The sequence below is a fragment of the Nerophis lumbriciformis genome, linkage group LG03 (genome assembly GCF_033978685.3).
Source record: "Nerophis lumbriciformis linkage group LG03, RoL_Nlum_v2.1, whole genome shotgun sequence".
In the NCBI taxonomy this organism is placed as follows: domain Eukaryota; kingdom Metazoa; phylum Chordata; class Actinopteri; order Syngnathiformes; family Syngnathidae; genus Nerophis; species Nerophis lumbriciformis.
In genome coordinates, this window is record NC_084550.2 from 53,296,997 (window position 1) to 53,312,910 (window position 15,914).

The 15,914-nt window shown below is 41.5% G+C and overlaps 1 protein-coding gene across 5 annotated transcripts; it reads left to right on the forward strand.

Moving 5' to 3' along the window:
• The first annotated feature begins 211 nt into the window (after positions 1 to 211).
• Positions 212 to 15,141, forward strand: brpf3a (bromodomain and PHD finger containing, 3a). Of its 5 annotated transcripts, none has more exons than XM_061939272.2 (13): positions 212 to 540; positions 3,208 to 4,727; positions 4,799 to 4,955; positions 5,036 to 5,167; positions 5,238 to 5,366; positions 5,442 to 5,754; positions 5,833 to 6,138; positions 9,375 to 9,884; positions 9,951 to 9,990; positions 10,067 to 10,155; positions 11,922 to 12,019; positions 12,082 to 12,224; positions 14,158 to 15,141. In XM_061939272.2, the coding sequence occupies exons 2-13, from the start codon at positions 3,229 to 3,231 to the stop codon at positions 14,339 to 14,341; spliced, it is 3,600 nt and encodes a 1,199-aa protein (XP_061795256.2). In that variant the 5' UTR covers positions 212 to 540; positions 3,208 to 3,228; the 3' UTR covers positions 14,342 to 15,141. The 5 variants fall into 5 exon arrangements, with proteins under 5 accessions (XP_061795256.2, XP_061795288.2, XP_061795281.2 ...); XM_061939304.2 differs by having other exon boundaries at positions 9,375 to 9,875; XM_061939297.2 differs by having other exon boundaries at positions 5,039 to 5,167.
• Positions 15,142 to 15,914: the final 773 nt, after the last annotated feature.

Genomic DNA, 15,914 nt, shown 5'->3' on the forward strand with positions numbered 1-15,914 from the left:
AGAGTTTATTATAGAGTCTATAGAAGGCCAAAAGGCGCGCAAACACATTCCGTTGTTTTTCTCACCACTTCCCTGTTAGAAACTACACACCGAGTGCGATGAATCAGCTGTATCAAACCGGCCAATCGGATCGTGATGCGCTTGGCCCGCGATGCGAAGCCCCGCGCTCTGATTGGCTGCGGACGTTTTTTCCAAAAAGGGGCGTATTTTTCGAGCCATCTTGACCGAATATTTAGCCATATTCGAGGTACATTAATTCGATATCTTCGCGGTAAAGCTGCCGTTTGAGTATGCACTGGCACAGTTAGAAAGGTTTTTGTCCCGGCCATGTGAACGGTCGGCTTTGTCGAAACAACAACGGTTTACCGCAGCGTAGAGGATGACGCCGTCGCTCCCCAAAATGACCGGCTAAGCTAAGCTAAGCTAACGGGCTACCATGTCCGCCTCGGTTCGAGTCCGTCACTTTGCTTGACATTTTAGTGGTGTTTTTTTTAATTCCCTGCTGTTTGCCACTCGCACCGGTAAAGACCACTTCTCAAGGTAAAACAACACGTTCAGCGTTGTAAGTCTAATACGGCGACGAGCCATTTTGTTGTATTACTTGCGTTTGTGTGTGGTTGTTTGTGCCCTCCTATTATCACAGTAATAGATAGCCTTATTGGTGTCATCATGTTTTACCGCGAATGACTGCTGCTACAAACAGTAGATGCAGCAGTGTCCTGTAATTAAATGTATACATACATGTAAATACTGTATGTCAGCATGGTGCATTATGTGTTTTTGCTGCTGTTGGCATATATAATTGTGTCGCCGTGTGTTGTGCGCTCAAAATGGCTGACGGACGTAGATACTCGGCTTGGTATTTAGCGCTCCTCAACCAAACTATGCACAGCAACAAGAGAATAGGGAAATGTGATTGGACGTCGACAAACGTGACAGCTACTCTGACTCCTGATTGGACCAAAAAAGAGACACTGACGGAGGAGGCGTGTCAATACAGACATACACATGCCAGCCGTAACATTATGTACACACCTAAAGTGTCGAAATAGCACTGTATAAACCACTGTTTTTCAACCTTTTCTGAGCCAAGGCACATTTTTTTCATTGAAATCATCTCGAGGCACACCACCAGCAGAAAACATTTAAAATGAAACTCAGCAGCCGATATTGACAGTAAAAAGTCGTTCTCGCAATTGTTTGATATGAATTCAACCCATAACCAAGCGTGCATCACTATAGGTCTTATCTCAAAGTAGGTGTACTGTCACGACCTGTCACATCACGCAGTAACTTATTTGGAGTTTTTTTGGTGTTTTCCTGTGTGTAGTGTTTTAGTTCTTGTCTTGCGCTCCTATTTTGTTGTTGATTGTCATGTCATGTACGGATGTACTTTGTGGACGCCGTCTGCTGCTCCGCACGCTGTAAGCCCTTGCTGTCGTCCAGCATTCTTACTTTGCAGCCAATTCAGTTTTAGCTTCGTTTTGCATAGCCATCCTTAAGCTTCAATGCCTTTCCTTGTCTTTAAGCATTAGATACCTTTTTACCTGCACGCTGCCTCCCGCTGTCGTCTGCATATTGTTAAAAAAAAGTTAAAGTACCCATGATTGTCACACACACACTAGGTGTGGCGAAATTATTCTCTGCATTTGACCCATCACCCTTGATCACCCCCTGGGAGGTGAGGAGAGCAGTGAGCAGCAGCGGTGGCCGCCCCCGGGAATCATTTTTTGTGATTTAACCCCCAATTCTAACCCTTCATGCTGAGTGCCAAGCAATTTAAGTGGACCCCGACTTAAACAAGTTGAAAAACTTAATTTGGGTGTTACCATTTAGTGGTCAATTGTACGGAATATGTACTTCACTGTGCAATCTACTAATAAAAGTCTCAATCAATCAAAAAAGGGAGGTAATGGGTCCCATTTTTATAATCTTTGGTATGACTCGGCCGGGGTTTAAACTCACGACCTACCGATCTCAGGGCGGACACTCTGATCACGACAAACCATGTTCCCGACATCTACAAAGCAATTAGCTACCTGCCGCCACCTACTGATATGTAAGAGTATTACACTGTTACTCTGCAGATCTCTAGACAGCACAGACACTCAACAACGGCACATTTGCGGATTATAATTACTGGTTTGCAAAAAATATTTTAACCCAATTAGGTAAAATTTCATAATCTCCCACGGCACACCAGACAATATCTCGCGGTACACTAGTGTGCCGCGGCACACGGGTTGAAAAACACTGGTATAAACAACACGGTTGTATGAAGAGTATGCCTCTATAAAGATAAAAAAAAATTCCTATACTGTGCTTGCGTTATGTTCAAATTATTCAAATTTCCCTTGAGTTTAAACATGAATTGCAGCAATGTTGTTTATTATTATCCTGACAAGACAATGCAATTTCTGTTAAGCTGACATGTACAGAAAAGTGGGAAATTTTGGAATAAAAATGTGTTCAGTACAGATGTCTTTGATGAACTGAATAGAGCTGAATAGTTTAATGTTGGAATGAGTAGAATGAGTTTAGAAATGTGGAAGTAAAAAGACTCAAGTTCAACAGGAATGTTTGTTATGGAAACTGGGCCATTAAGGAAAGTTTGGAAAAATGGAAAACTGTTTTGACGATGGAATAGTTTGAATCGGTTGACAAGTGTGGAAACCAATTTCTCTGGGGATAAGCGGTAGAACATGGATGGATGGATGGATCATTAACATTTGTCTAAGTAGTAACAATTCTCAAGTTCAAAGAGAATTTATGCTATAAAAAATGTGGAATTACAGGAAAGTGGACATTTTTGGAACGCCGGAATATGAAATCAGAATGATGTGGCTAATTAGTGTATGGTATCTCTTATAATATCCATTTGAACAAGCTCCGACTGGAGGCAGAGCGGGTTGTCCAGTAACCACAGATTTTCAACCATCCCACTCACTGCTGTTATGTTTTTGGGTAGAACACTTCGCCTACATTGCCTTCCGGATCCCTCACACAGGGAAGCTTCACTGACCAAGATTCTGAACCACAACGGGCCAGATAGGGTTTCTAGGCACAACACGGTTGCTGGCCTGCTGCTCCTCAGGAACAATGGGTTAAATGCAGAGACCAAATTTTTCTGTACATTGTACACGTGATGATAAAGATCATCTTCTGCTTCTTAAAATTCCCAATTTCTTCTTCCTTTGCATCTGCAAGGTAGCTGGTGTCACCCCCCTGATGCAGAAGGAGAGAAAGTGGGAATGTAAGGCAGCTGGAAGAGGACTCAACATGGGTCGCGGACGAGGCAGAGGTCGGGGCCGGGGTCGAGGCTCAGCGGGCGGGTTGCGCTCATCGTCGCCCTACAGACTGCAGCTCTCTCCATCCAGGGAGACGCTGACGTACGCCCAGGCGCAGAAGATAGTGGAGGTGGACCTGGAAGGCAGGCTTCACCGAATCAACATCACAGATCTTCTGCCGGTGATCACGGAGGACGAGATGATGGCGCAGGACATCGCCGAGTGCAACAGCAACAAGGAGAACAGTGTCCAGACTCTGAGTAAAGTTCGCTTCTTCGGTAAACCCCCCAACAGCAAAGGAAGGAGGAGCGGTAAAAATGTGTCGCAGCAAAATAAACTATCTGGATCCCTGCAGCAAACTGGATCTACGAATTCCCTCCAGATTCAAAGTCCGCTCCCGGAGCCCACCTTTCGCGCGCTGGGTTCGGCTTCCCTTGCAGAGGCGCTTCCACTGCCTACATCCTACTACCGCTTTATCGAGAAATCCAGGGAGGAGCTGGAAAGCGTGGCCGAGTACGACATGGACGAAGAAGACCTAGCCTGGCTGGAGATGGTAAACCAAAAGAGAGTGTCCGACGGCCACGCCTCAGTGTCAGCAGACACTTTTGAGCTGTTGATTGACCGCCTGGAAAGGGAGTCCATCTTGGAGTCCCGCAGCCAGGCGTTGGCCCAGTGCGCCGTAGACGAGGACGCTTTCTGCTGTGTGTGCCTCGATGACGAATGTCTGAACAGCAATGTCATCCTCTTCTGCGACATCTGCAACTTGGCGGTGCACCAGGAGTGCTACGGAGTGCCGTACGTACCTGAGGGCCAGTGGCTGTGCCGCTGCTGCCTGCAGTCCCCCTCCCGCCCTGTAGACTGTGTGCTGTGTCCCAACCAAGGAGGTGCCTTCAAGCAGACCAGCGACGGACGCTGGGCCCACGTTGTGTGCGCCATTTGGATCCCGGAGGTGTGTTTTGCCAACACAGTGTTCCTGGAGCCCGTCGAAGGGGTCAAAAACATCCCTCCTGCTCGCTGGAAGCTCACCTGCTACCTGTGCAAACAGAAAGGCAGGGGCGCGTCCATCCAGTGCCACAAAGCCAACTGCTACCGGGCTTTTCATGTCACTTGCGCTCAGAAGGCTGGCCTGTACATGAAGATAGACCCAGTCCGGGAGACTGGCGTCAACGGTACCACATTCTCTGTAAAGAAGACCGCTTTCTGCGAGCATCACTCCCCAGTGGGGTCACGGCGGGATGGGTCCGGAGACGAGTCAGTAGAAGGGAGGCTGGTCGGGGGCAGAGGTAACAGGGGGCAGAGGTCGTATACTCAGAGCTCCCCCACACCGCCAGAAAAGAAAGGGTCCAAGGGTCAGAAGAAGAAGGCTACTAAGGGGAGCAGAGGGTCCACACGTCGCTCCAATGTGCCTGTGCTGCTTGTACCTCAAATACCATCGCACAGGTGAGACCACAACAAACATCCTCTTTGTATTTGCTCAAAGGAAATACGGACTGAATGCATCTTGTCTGCAGGCTGAACAAAATCTGCACAGGAGTGGAGGTCCAACGGAAAAATCAGTTCATGCAGCGGCTTCATAACTACTGGCTACTGAAACGTCAGTCGAGAAACGGGGTGCCTTTGATACGCCGACTTCACTCACACCTGCAGGCCCACAGGACGACAGAACAGGTATGTCATCCACCATTTTGCTGCATGTTTAAAGACAGCTTAGGTTTTAACTAAGTATTTGTGTGCTTTTTCATGTCCAGAAGGAGCCAGATGAGAAGCTAAGTGCCGCCAGAGAAGAACTGCGCTACTGGCAAAAGTTGAGGCAAGACCTGGAGAGAGCCAGACTTCTGGTGGAACTCATCCGCAAGAGAGAGCGGCTAAAGAGAGAACAGGTTTGTCGTGCATGACAAAGTCTTCCTAAAGTTAAGCTCTAAGGCCGATGGATTTCCTTCCACACCTCAGATGAAAATTCAACAGGCCGCTTTGGAGCTCAAGCTGACGCCGGCGTTGGTGCTCCTTCGATCCACCTTGGACCAGCTGCAGGAGAAGGACACAGCCAAAATCTTCTCTCAGCCTGTCAATTTATCAGAGGTTGGTTGAAACCTTTCAAGACTTTTTGTCCAATTCCAGGCAGCTGAAGTTGTCCTTTTTTAATGATCCACTGAGGTCCCAGACTACCTGGAGTTCATATCCCAGCCCATGGACCTGTCCACCATGCGGGCCAAGTTGGAGGGACATGCCTACTGCTCCATCGCGGACCTGGAGAAGGACTTTGACCTTATGATCTCCAACTGCCTCAAGTACAACTCGAAAGACACGATGTTTCATCAAACAGCCTTACAACTACGGGAAGTGGGCGGGGCTGTTCTCCGCCACGCTCTTAGGCAGTCTCACACCATCGGACTTGACCCGAGCACTGGCATGCACCTACCAGAGTCTCCAAACAAGCATGGCTTCTACCAGTGCACGTGGGATGACGGTAAGTGGGCATGGCTTGTTGTTGAACTCACAATTTGTTGGCATCACACGGTCAATCACATATTCTCTGTTTTTCTAGTCGACTCCCTCTTGGATCCTGACAACAGACTTCACCTGAGCACCGACGAGCAGCTCAAGGCCTTGCTGGAAAAACTGGATGTGGTGACGTCCATGCGGACTAGCGGGGGACGAACCAAGCGCATTCGATTACTGCGGCGAGAAATCAACGCTCTGAGACAGAAGGTGAACCCACCGCCACAGCAAAACCCTCAGACGGTTAACGCCAATGACAAGCAGGTTAAAGAGGAGGAGGAAGAGGAAGAAGCAGCCAAAGAAAAGAAAAAGGAAAACAAGAAAGCTGTGGATAAAGGAGTTGTCACAGCAGGTAATCTATGATTGTTTGCAAAAAGTACTAAACATTAACATGTCTTTTAATTCTCAGTGACTAGAATGTTTGTTAATGAAAAATAAAATCAGGAATATGCAGGGAGTGTGTAACTATAAAAGTGCATCATTTGGTGCCGATAAAAACAATTAATTATGTAAAATATTATATTATGATTTTTTTACGATATATAAACACTTCCTTGTTGTCTACATAACATGTAATGGTGGTTCTTTGGTCAAAATGTTGCATAGATTATGTTTCACAGACCATCTTCAAGCTGCTTTCTGACAGTCTATTCAGGATCCGCCGTTTTGTTTCCTATTTACGTGGCTCCACTTCGATCGCGTCTTCTTCTCGCAGGCCGTGTTGTAGTTTTTAGCGCATCCATATGGAGCCTAATTACATATATAAGTTAGAACTAGTGTGAGATGATTATGGCAAAAATAATAATCACAATTATTTTGATTGATATAGTAATCATGATTATTTACACGATTATTTATTAATTTGAAAACATGAGTATTTATTGTACCACCAAAAGTCAACTTTAAAAAATATGGTTTAAAAAACGGATATAAATTAGTAACGAATAAACCCAAACAGTCAAGTAGTACTAATAACAATACATTTAAATAACAATGGCAATATAAAAAAACAAAAATATAGTTTTTACGTTTTATTTTTAGTTCCATTATTTACATTTTACACTTATTTTAACACTATAGTGTGTGCTTTTTGTGTCAAAAATATTTTATAAAATTCTTGTTAATTAAATGCAAAATGTCTCACATTTATTGGTGCAATACATCTTTGGACAATTTTGACCAGTGTTTTAGGTTAAAGTATGATAATTGTGTAAATGTATCAATAAGTGATGCTTGTTAAAGGTGTTTTTGAAAAATGTAATTTGTTAGCGCAGTCAGAACGGATGTGGTGCACCGCGCTATTGTTGTGAAGGGGGGGGGGGGGGGGGGGTGCTGCTGTTCTCAGCTTGGCGTGTGGAGGTGACTTGAGGCTGTTTGAAAAAAAAAAAGAGAGAGCGCCTCTCAAGTTGCTCTTACATCGTTGATGTCATTCACAACAACACAAGCAGATAAAATATGTGGTGGGTGTATGGATTGTTCTGGCTAGTTTTAGCTTCGTAGTTTAGTCGCTGTTTCAAGTGAACACCTTGACATTGTTAAGGACGGGGGGGGTTGCGTGTTTAGGGGATGAATGAGTGGTCCCGGACACAATATTTTCACAAACAAATGGTCCTTTTTCTCACAATGACAGCATTTCACTTACATTTAAGTCAATTTCCGTGATATTCTGCTGATAAGTAGCAACAATTGTAAGAACCGAAACTTCTAGTAGACATGCTTTTTTTTCAATTATTCGCTTCTCATCTTTTCCACCTTTACAAGCTCTGGAATTTCTATGCACGTTGCGCAGCCCATAAGTCTTTTTTTCGATTATTAGATTTTCATGGTTGTGAGAAGCCATAATAAAAAAACAAAATTCCATTCATTGTCCAGCCCTAGTTAGGACTATACGCTACTTTTTATTAGAAATAGCAACAGCGTAGAGAAAGGGAAGGAACTTATTGACTACAGTGTCGGAGTACAATGGCGGACTCGGGCAAAGCTCTTTTAGTAAAACTTGACCATAAATGGAGCTATCCACTGACATCACCGATTGGAAAAACATCGCAAATTCCAAACAGCATGTTTGGAGGAAGTTTAAAGGAAAGCAAGATTATTTTATAAACATCGCCGGCATGTCTCCATGGTTTGATTTCCCATTTTCAGAACTTATGCAGGTGCCAAATACACAAAAATAAGTACCAATATGTAAGAAAAGTTGGTTTTGCATAATAGGTCCCCTTTAGGAAAATGTGCTGTGGGTTGTTATAAGGCTAGTAATCAGGTTAGTGCAAAGATGAGTGAGGAGACTCCAACTGGTGTGCTTGTTGAAAAATTTTACATAGAAAAAAACTGTCACCAGGTTTTGAGAAATTAAACTGAGCATTAAAGTAAAAGATTCAAAACATGTTTTCGAATGACATTTTGACAAGAAAATTGCATGTGTTAAATATCGGGGCTTTCTTTTAAAGTTAATTGAAATTACGCAAGCAAGAAATTTACTATGAATAATCAACATTAAGTGTTTAGTCTTATTTAAAATTATATTAACATTAATTAAATGGTAGAACCACTTCCTGAGTGTTGTGAACTCCTGTTTCCATGCCAGTTAAGTTGCGCTATAGCAGTGTGGATCCAAACCTTTGTTAAACCAAGATTATAATCTGTTTTAAAAGATTGAATCGTACAAAAACCAAAGCAATTTTTCTCAGAAGAAGTAACGTAAATCCAGTTAATCCATCCATTCCAGACACCCAAAAATATGAACATATTTCCATTCATTTTCTACCACTTCTCCCTTTTCAGAGTTGCAGGGGTGCTGGCGTCTATACCAGCTGCATAAATAAAAAAAGTTTTACATGTAAGAAACAATGTAAAATACATATAAATGAAGAATAAATGAACATTTAATATCACGGTCTTTTTGGCAAAGACGGTGATGAGTAGAGAGGGAAAATGAGAAGGTAGAGCCACACATACACTACGCCAACTTTTGTATGTTATTATGAGTTATTTCTTAAATGTAATAGTTTTTCTCACTTTCTTTATCAAAGTGCTTACACGCAAACATTTTTGCCCCATTGTGACTTAATTTGTAGTTGTACTCAATGAAAAAATGCGCATTGGCGGCGTCACCAACACGTGGGATTATTTGTTTGGGCCCTGGATTCTGTGGAATAATGTACGGGCAAACATGATATTTTTTTCTGGCCCTATGATAACTGATATACAAAAACTGGGGCAAACATTTGGCAAAAATTTTAGTCAAACTAAACATATAAAACGTGGGTCATAGCAAAACCGAGGTACCACTAACTGTGGAAGCAGATGAAATTTGGTGATCTGTCACGGCACAATGGTTGGGAATCACAGTGCTATTGTGTGAATAACCCTTCGATTCCTGAACCGCTGCAAACACGAAGGGTGCACGTTTGTAAAACCCCGCACCCCACTTTTACTTTTATTTTCCTCCTCTGCTTGGACATGAATAATTAATTCCCCAAAAATTAATTTATGTTTTTCACCATCAATAATTCTAATTAGCATTCAGGATTCTATCAATTGTCATTCTAGTTTATTAGTGAAGCTAAACATTCTTTCCTCATCTAGATGACTCACCACCTGTATTAGAACCCACGTGTCCAATGTCATCACCGCTGCCGGGCGACGCCCCACTCGAACCTCCCATCCTGGGGATTGCAACAGCTGGTCGGAGGTCACCGGGACGCTCCTACAAGCGTCATAGGCCGTCCCGCAGCGGCAGCAAAAGCCAGGGCGAGGAGGAAGCCGAACTCGGCGAGACGCCGTCGTCCCAACCGGAGGCTGTTCACGAGGTAACGCCGCTGGGAACGCCGCCGGCTCAGCCCGTGGTTGGGGTGGGCCGGCGTACGTCCATCCTGTTCAAGAAAGCCAAAAACGGGGTGAGAGTGGCAAAAAAGAAATCTCCGCCACGACAGAACGGCAAGGATCAAAGCAACGGTTTGGACGGCTTCACCACCTTGCCTCCATCTTCCAACGCTTCGCCGACTCCTCCCTCGCCCTTCTCGCACCACCTCAGGTCCAGAGGTCACACCTCTGAGATTGAAGGGGACAAACAGCCGGCGCCTTCTGGTGAGGAAGGTGAGCAGCAAACATCTTAAGATGAAACATGGACAAAAGCAAATGTATCCTTGTTATTCTCTTTAGAGCTGACAAATGGGAACTCCGAGGAGGAGCAACAAGTGAAGTGAGTGGAGCTCACTTACCTACTTGTCTGTGTTAGCATGGACGTACACCACACTCTCTGCTTTGTCACCTTGCAGCTGCACGCCATCGCCTCCCAAACGCAGTAGAGGTAAACCTGCTCTGGCCAAGGATCCCAACAATGACAACGCAGAACTCTCGGAATCTGGTTGGTATTCCTTTTTTAAAAGCTTTGTCATGCGGTGACCTTATGCCTTTCGTCCACTCGCAAATCTGGAGCTTGTGAAATTACTTTTTTTCAGCTTGTAGATTGACTGGAAGGGTTATTTATATATTCAGCGGCGTCGTATATTTGGATTAATATTGACTGTTTTTTTCTGTAATTAGTTCTTTGAAATTACATTCTTTCATCTTCTAGATCAGGGGTCGGCAACCCAAAATGTTGAAAGAGCCATATTGGACCAAAAATACAAAAAATAATCTGGAGCCGCAAAAAATTAAAAGCCATATTACATACAGATAGTGTGTCATGAGATATAAATTGAATTAAGAGGACTTAAAGGAAACTAAATGACCTCAAATATAGCTACAAATGAGGCATTATGATGCAATATGTACATATAGCTAGCCTAAATAGCATGTTAGCATCGATTAGCTTGCAGTCATGCAGTGACCAAATATGTCTGATTAGCACTCCACGCAAGTCAATAACATCAACAAAACTCACCTTTCATGCACAACCTTAAGTTTGGTGGACAAAATGAGACAGAAAAAGAAGTGGCATAAAACACGTCCTAGAAAGTTATACATGTAAACAAACTACGGTGAGTTCAAGGACCGCCAAAATTAGTAGGACAAAACGGCACTCGCCAAATACTCGAATCAGTGAAGCATGTTTAATATAAACAGTGTGCTTTATAACAATTAGGGAGGTTTGTGTCATGTTTGTTCTCCTACAGAAACCATATTAAAACAAAAAATAGATTGTTTTCCCCTCATCTTTTTCCATTTTTCATACATTTCTGAAAAAGCTCCAGAGAGCCACTAGGGCGGCGCTAAAGAGCCGCATCTAGAGTCGTGGGTTGCCGACCCCTGTTCTAGATTGACTGGAAGGGTCATATATTCAGTGTTGTCGTATATTTGGGTTAATATTGACTGTTTTTTTCTGTAATTAGTTTTTTGAGTTGACATTCTTTCATCTTCCAGTTCGGTTGGAAGGGTCTTGCATTCATTATTAGGGCTGTCAAACGATTAAAATATTTAACCGAGATTAATCGCATTGTTCATAGTTAACTCGAAATTGCCGCGATTAATCCCATATCTATATAATTTTTCATCATTAAGTGTACCATGAACAGATTTTTAAAGTTTTTAAAACTATGACTGAACAATTTGTATGCTTTAATGACATGTTTATTAAACATTATGCGTTTTGTAAACAGCTTAACACAAAATTGACATAAACACGCTTTTAATGACAATACAGAAATTAAGTGCAAGCAGGCACTAGCTCCAGTGATGACGGCTAACGGCGATCGTCAATGAAAATGGTCCTGTCTTGTCGGGAGAACGACTTGCCATGGATTTAGACCTGGGCTTTCCAATGATGTACCATTTTCTTTGTACATTGCTGCTTGCTATTTTTTTCCCGCGTGTGGCTGTGAACACAGATACATTTTACCACGATATGGAATGGACTTGGGGTCAGACAGGATGTGTGCATGTTAATCGCGCGTCAAAAAAATTAGCGCCGTTAAAGTCAATTAAAGTTACTGTGTTATCCTGTTAACTTTTACAATTCAATTATAATTGACAGTACGAGTACAAGTAGTCGTATTACCAGCACCATCAGTGCCTGCAAAGGTGTTTTTATGTGCACATAAATGACGTTGTCGTTTTACCAAAACAATAGATAGACAGAAAGCTATCTTGTTCCGTGTTTGAACGGTCTATGTTGGACTGTGTTGTTTACAGCGATGCCGACACTTCTGTGTTTGGATGCTGAGACAGAACTGGGGCCCTTGGACCTGGTTTGGGCCAAATGCAGAGGATACCCCTCATATCCAGCCATGGTAAGAAGGTAAAGGATAAGGGTTCAATGGATTCCAGCTGACATTTATTGACCTCGGTACAGATTGTCGACCCAGAGATGCCCCAGGAAGGACTCCTTCTCAATGGCATCCCCATCCCAGTGCCTCCTGTGGAAGTGCTCAAACTACGAACTGAGGTGGACGAAAAGCTCTTCCTGGTGCTCTTCTTTGACACCAAACGGACTTGGTAAGCTCTAGGGGCAGTATGTCCATGTTCATGTCATAAAAATTGACCCTTCTGTGAGGGAGATGATAGATTGTTGTCGCGTTTGGTGTCCATAAACACATTACTATATATATATATATATATACACATACATACATTTATATATACATATATATAGGTGTATATATATATATATACACAGACATATATATATATATATATATATATATATATATACATACATATATATATATATATACACAAATATTTATATATATAGAGACATACATATATAAATATATATATATATATATATATTTATATACACATACATATATATATATATGTGTGTGTGTGTGTATATATATGTATGTGTATACATATATGTATGTGTGTGTATAATATATATGTATATACACACACACACACACATATTAGGGATGTAACGGTGAACGATATAATGATAAACCGCGGTAAAATTCCGGACGTTTAGTAATGCTGTTTAATTTTTTAATTATCGAAAAAACGTCATTTATTAATGCATTTTAGGCGACATTGCTCACTTCCTGAAAACGCACCAGCAGCCGCGCCTCTGAAGAGGGCGCATGCGCACCAGCCCTGCTTGCGATGGCGGAAAACAACACACTGACTTCGCTCTTGAGATTTTTCCCACGTAGTAAACGGACAAAATCTAAAGTGTGGACATATTTTGTATTGTAAAGCACGCTGAAGGTAAAATAATTGAGGACAGTCAGCCGCTCACCAGAAAATGCAGGAAAAAAGTCCCTGCGAAGGGAGGCAACACTTCAAACATGATGAGCCAACTCCAGAACCAGCAGTCACGACTACACGTCGAGTACTAGGTAAGTCAACTTGTAGCTGAATGCATGATGGAAAGTGTTTGAATATGTCAGTGTTTGTCTGTCAAACGTTCTTATAGTCACACTTAATTGTTACATAAATGTACTTGTTATTGGGTGGTGAGAGAGAGTAGTGTGTGCACACGACACATACTGTAGAAGAGCAAAATTGACTTTTCGTGTTGTTAATGACCGCTGCTACTTAACATTACTTTTAAAACTTAGTGTTAAAAACAAATCCTAGCAGAAACACTGCAACGTTTTGTTTCTAGAAGAGGAACATTAGGGTGAGTGTGTCAGTCAGATGATTATTATAATAATTAGCATCTAATATAATAATACATTTGCTTTTCCCTTATTTGCAGAGTGGGCGTGCAGCAGGCTAGTTGGATGCCACAGCTACAGTACATCATCTACCAGCATCACACATACAATACCTGATGTCTTCCAGAAGCAGCTGCTTATGCTCCCTCCTCAAAAATGGCAAAATACTTTACTGCAGTGCGGTCATATTTCATTGCCAAACTTTCAAATAGTTGAGAGGTGTTCTCTGATATGTGTAAGACTACACCTCTCATATATGAACACTATTATTGTATAATAGGACAAAAAGTGCAGTTTCATTACATCTGATGGTCATCATGTGCCATCTTCAACATCTTTACATTTATTTTTGTTTATTTGTTATTTACTCTCTGCCGTATTACTTTGTTAATAATGCTTATGTTGCTTTCATGTGCACATTTAATTTATACTTGAGGTACACATACCAGTTATCTACTATAATGTTTCCTATACAGAGTACATAATTTTGAATATATTATTTGTTTTTTAAATAAAACCTAGTTAAAAAATTTCAGTATAAGTACTTTTTGAAGATATTTAAAAATACCGCTATAATAATAACCGTGATAATTTTGGTCATAATAACCGTGATAACAAATTTTCATACCGTGACATCCCTAATATATATACATATATATGTATGTGTGTGTGTGTGTGTGTGTGTGTGTGTGTGTGTGTGTGTGTGTGTGTGTGTGTGTGTATGTGTAAACTACTAGAACATCATTAAAAAGCTCATATTTGACTTCCAGGCAGTGGCTACCTCGGGACAAACTGCTGTCGATGGGGATGGATGACACGGTGGACAAGCTACGCCTGATGGAAGGGAAGAAGCCAAGTGTTCGCAAGTCTGTGCACATGGCTTACGACCGCGCCATGATGCATTTAAACCGCATCAGAGGCAACCTGAACTTCACTCCTTCCAACTTTATATGACTTTTTATTGGCAGGTACATGAATGGGAACCTCTCTAGTAAAATTACACGTTCAGTAGAAAAAATGAGCGGGAAAGTGGGTTTTTTTTGTACTGTGTTCATGTCAAACCGTTCTTATTTGACTTTTGGCCAAAGTCAAGGAAGCTGAAGGGTGTAAATGTGGATTGCTAAAGAGATCGTCTTGATCTAAAGTATTGGGATTACTCACTTCATCGCTGGACTCACTCAGTTTTTACTGAATATTGCTTTTGTTTAGTTTCATGTTGTGGTCCAGCCATGATGGGAGTGGGACTTGTAGTCTTGCTTTTCTTTTTTCCATATTGTGAAACAAAGTACTCTGATAGTGCAAGTGTCAAGCTGGTGTTTGTGCAAACAAAAGCTACTGCGTCTTTCTTTTGTTTTGTTTTGCAGCATCGACATCAAAAAGCACAAACGTTCACTGGCAGGAGTATGTTGAGAGAGCTCATCGTCGTTATAAAAAGGTGCATGTGTAAAGTTTTGTACATATGTAAATGTTTGTTTATACTGGCTAACAGGAAGTAATTTAAGGAATGCTAATTTAGAATCTTAATTTATAAAACAAAATGTGGCAGTTGAGTTATTTTAAATATATATATATATATATAATATGTTCGAAGCTTCGTAGCTATTTGTAACAGTGTCTTCTTTATAATTAAAAAGAAAATCAAGTCATGTGGCACAATACCTAAGCTGATCTTGTACGCAAGATCTAATAAAAATAATATCGGGCCAAGACGATATTTTCTCACGCAAGAATAAATGCTGTTTGAGACAACTGAATCTCTATGTCTGTTTTCTTGGTTGTGGTTATACAGTATATCTACATTAGTACATTTGAAGAAAGAAGTAAAGGAAAAACAATCATGATAGTGAAACATCTATCTGGGATATCAACCTGGAAAAAACTACCGTACATTAACTCATGACTGCATTTAAAAATCATATTATAAAAAAAATTTAATAAAAAAACAACTCCCTCATGATGAGACGAAAGAACATCTGATTTTCTGTTAAGTAGACAAACCACATTAAGATTGTACGTTTGTTTGGGAAAAGGGAGTGCATACAAGCACACGGAGGCCATAAAGCTGAACTATTTTAATCAGAAATTGTTCTGGGGCCACATTTTCAAAAAGCTAACTTCTACCTTCATTATTCTTATTTTCTATATAATATGTATTTACACACACATATAATGGTACCTCGGTTTATGTTATTAATCTGTTCCAAAGGGTCCGTTCAAAACCAAAACCATTTTTCTAATAATACATATTGTAATTCCAATTAATCCACCTTTAACTCAACAAAATATTTTATAGGGATAAAAATGTTTTACCTGCAGAAAACAATGCAAAATGCATATGAATAATGAATATACTGGATAAATGAACATTTAACATCACATTTACCTTTATCAGAGACTCTACTTGGGGAAGAGAAACAGCTGGTAAGCACCAAATGATCCTTGAACACAAACAGAACAGCTCAACACGAGCAACTGACCTGAGAGAGAAGATCATGAAATCCTGGGGGGACTTGGCAACCTCCTGTTT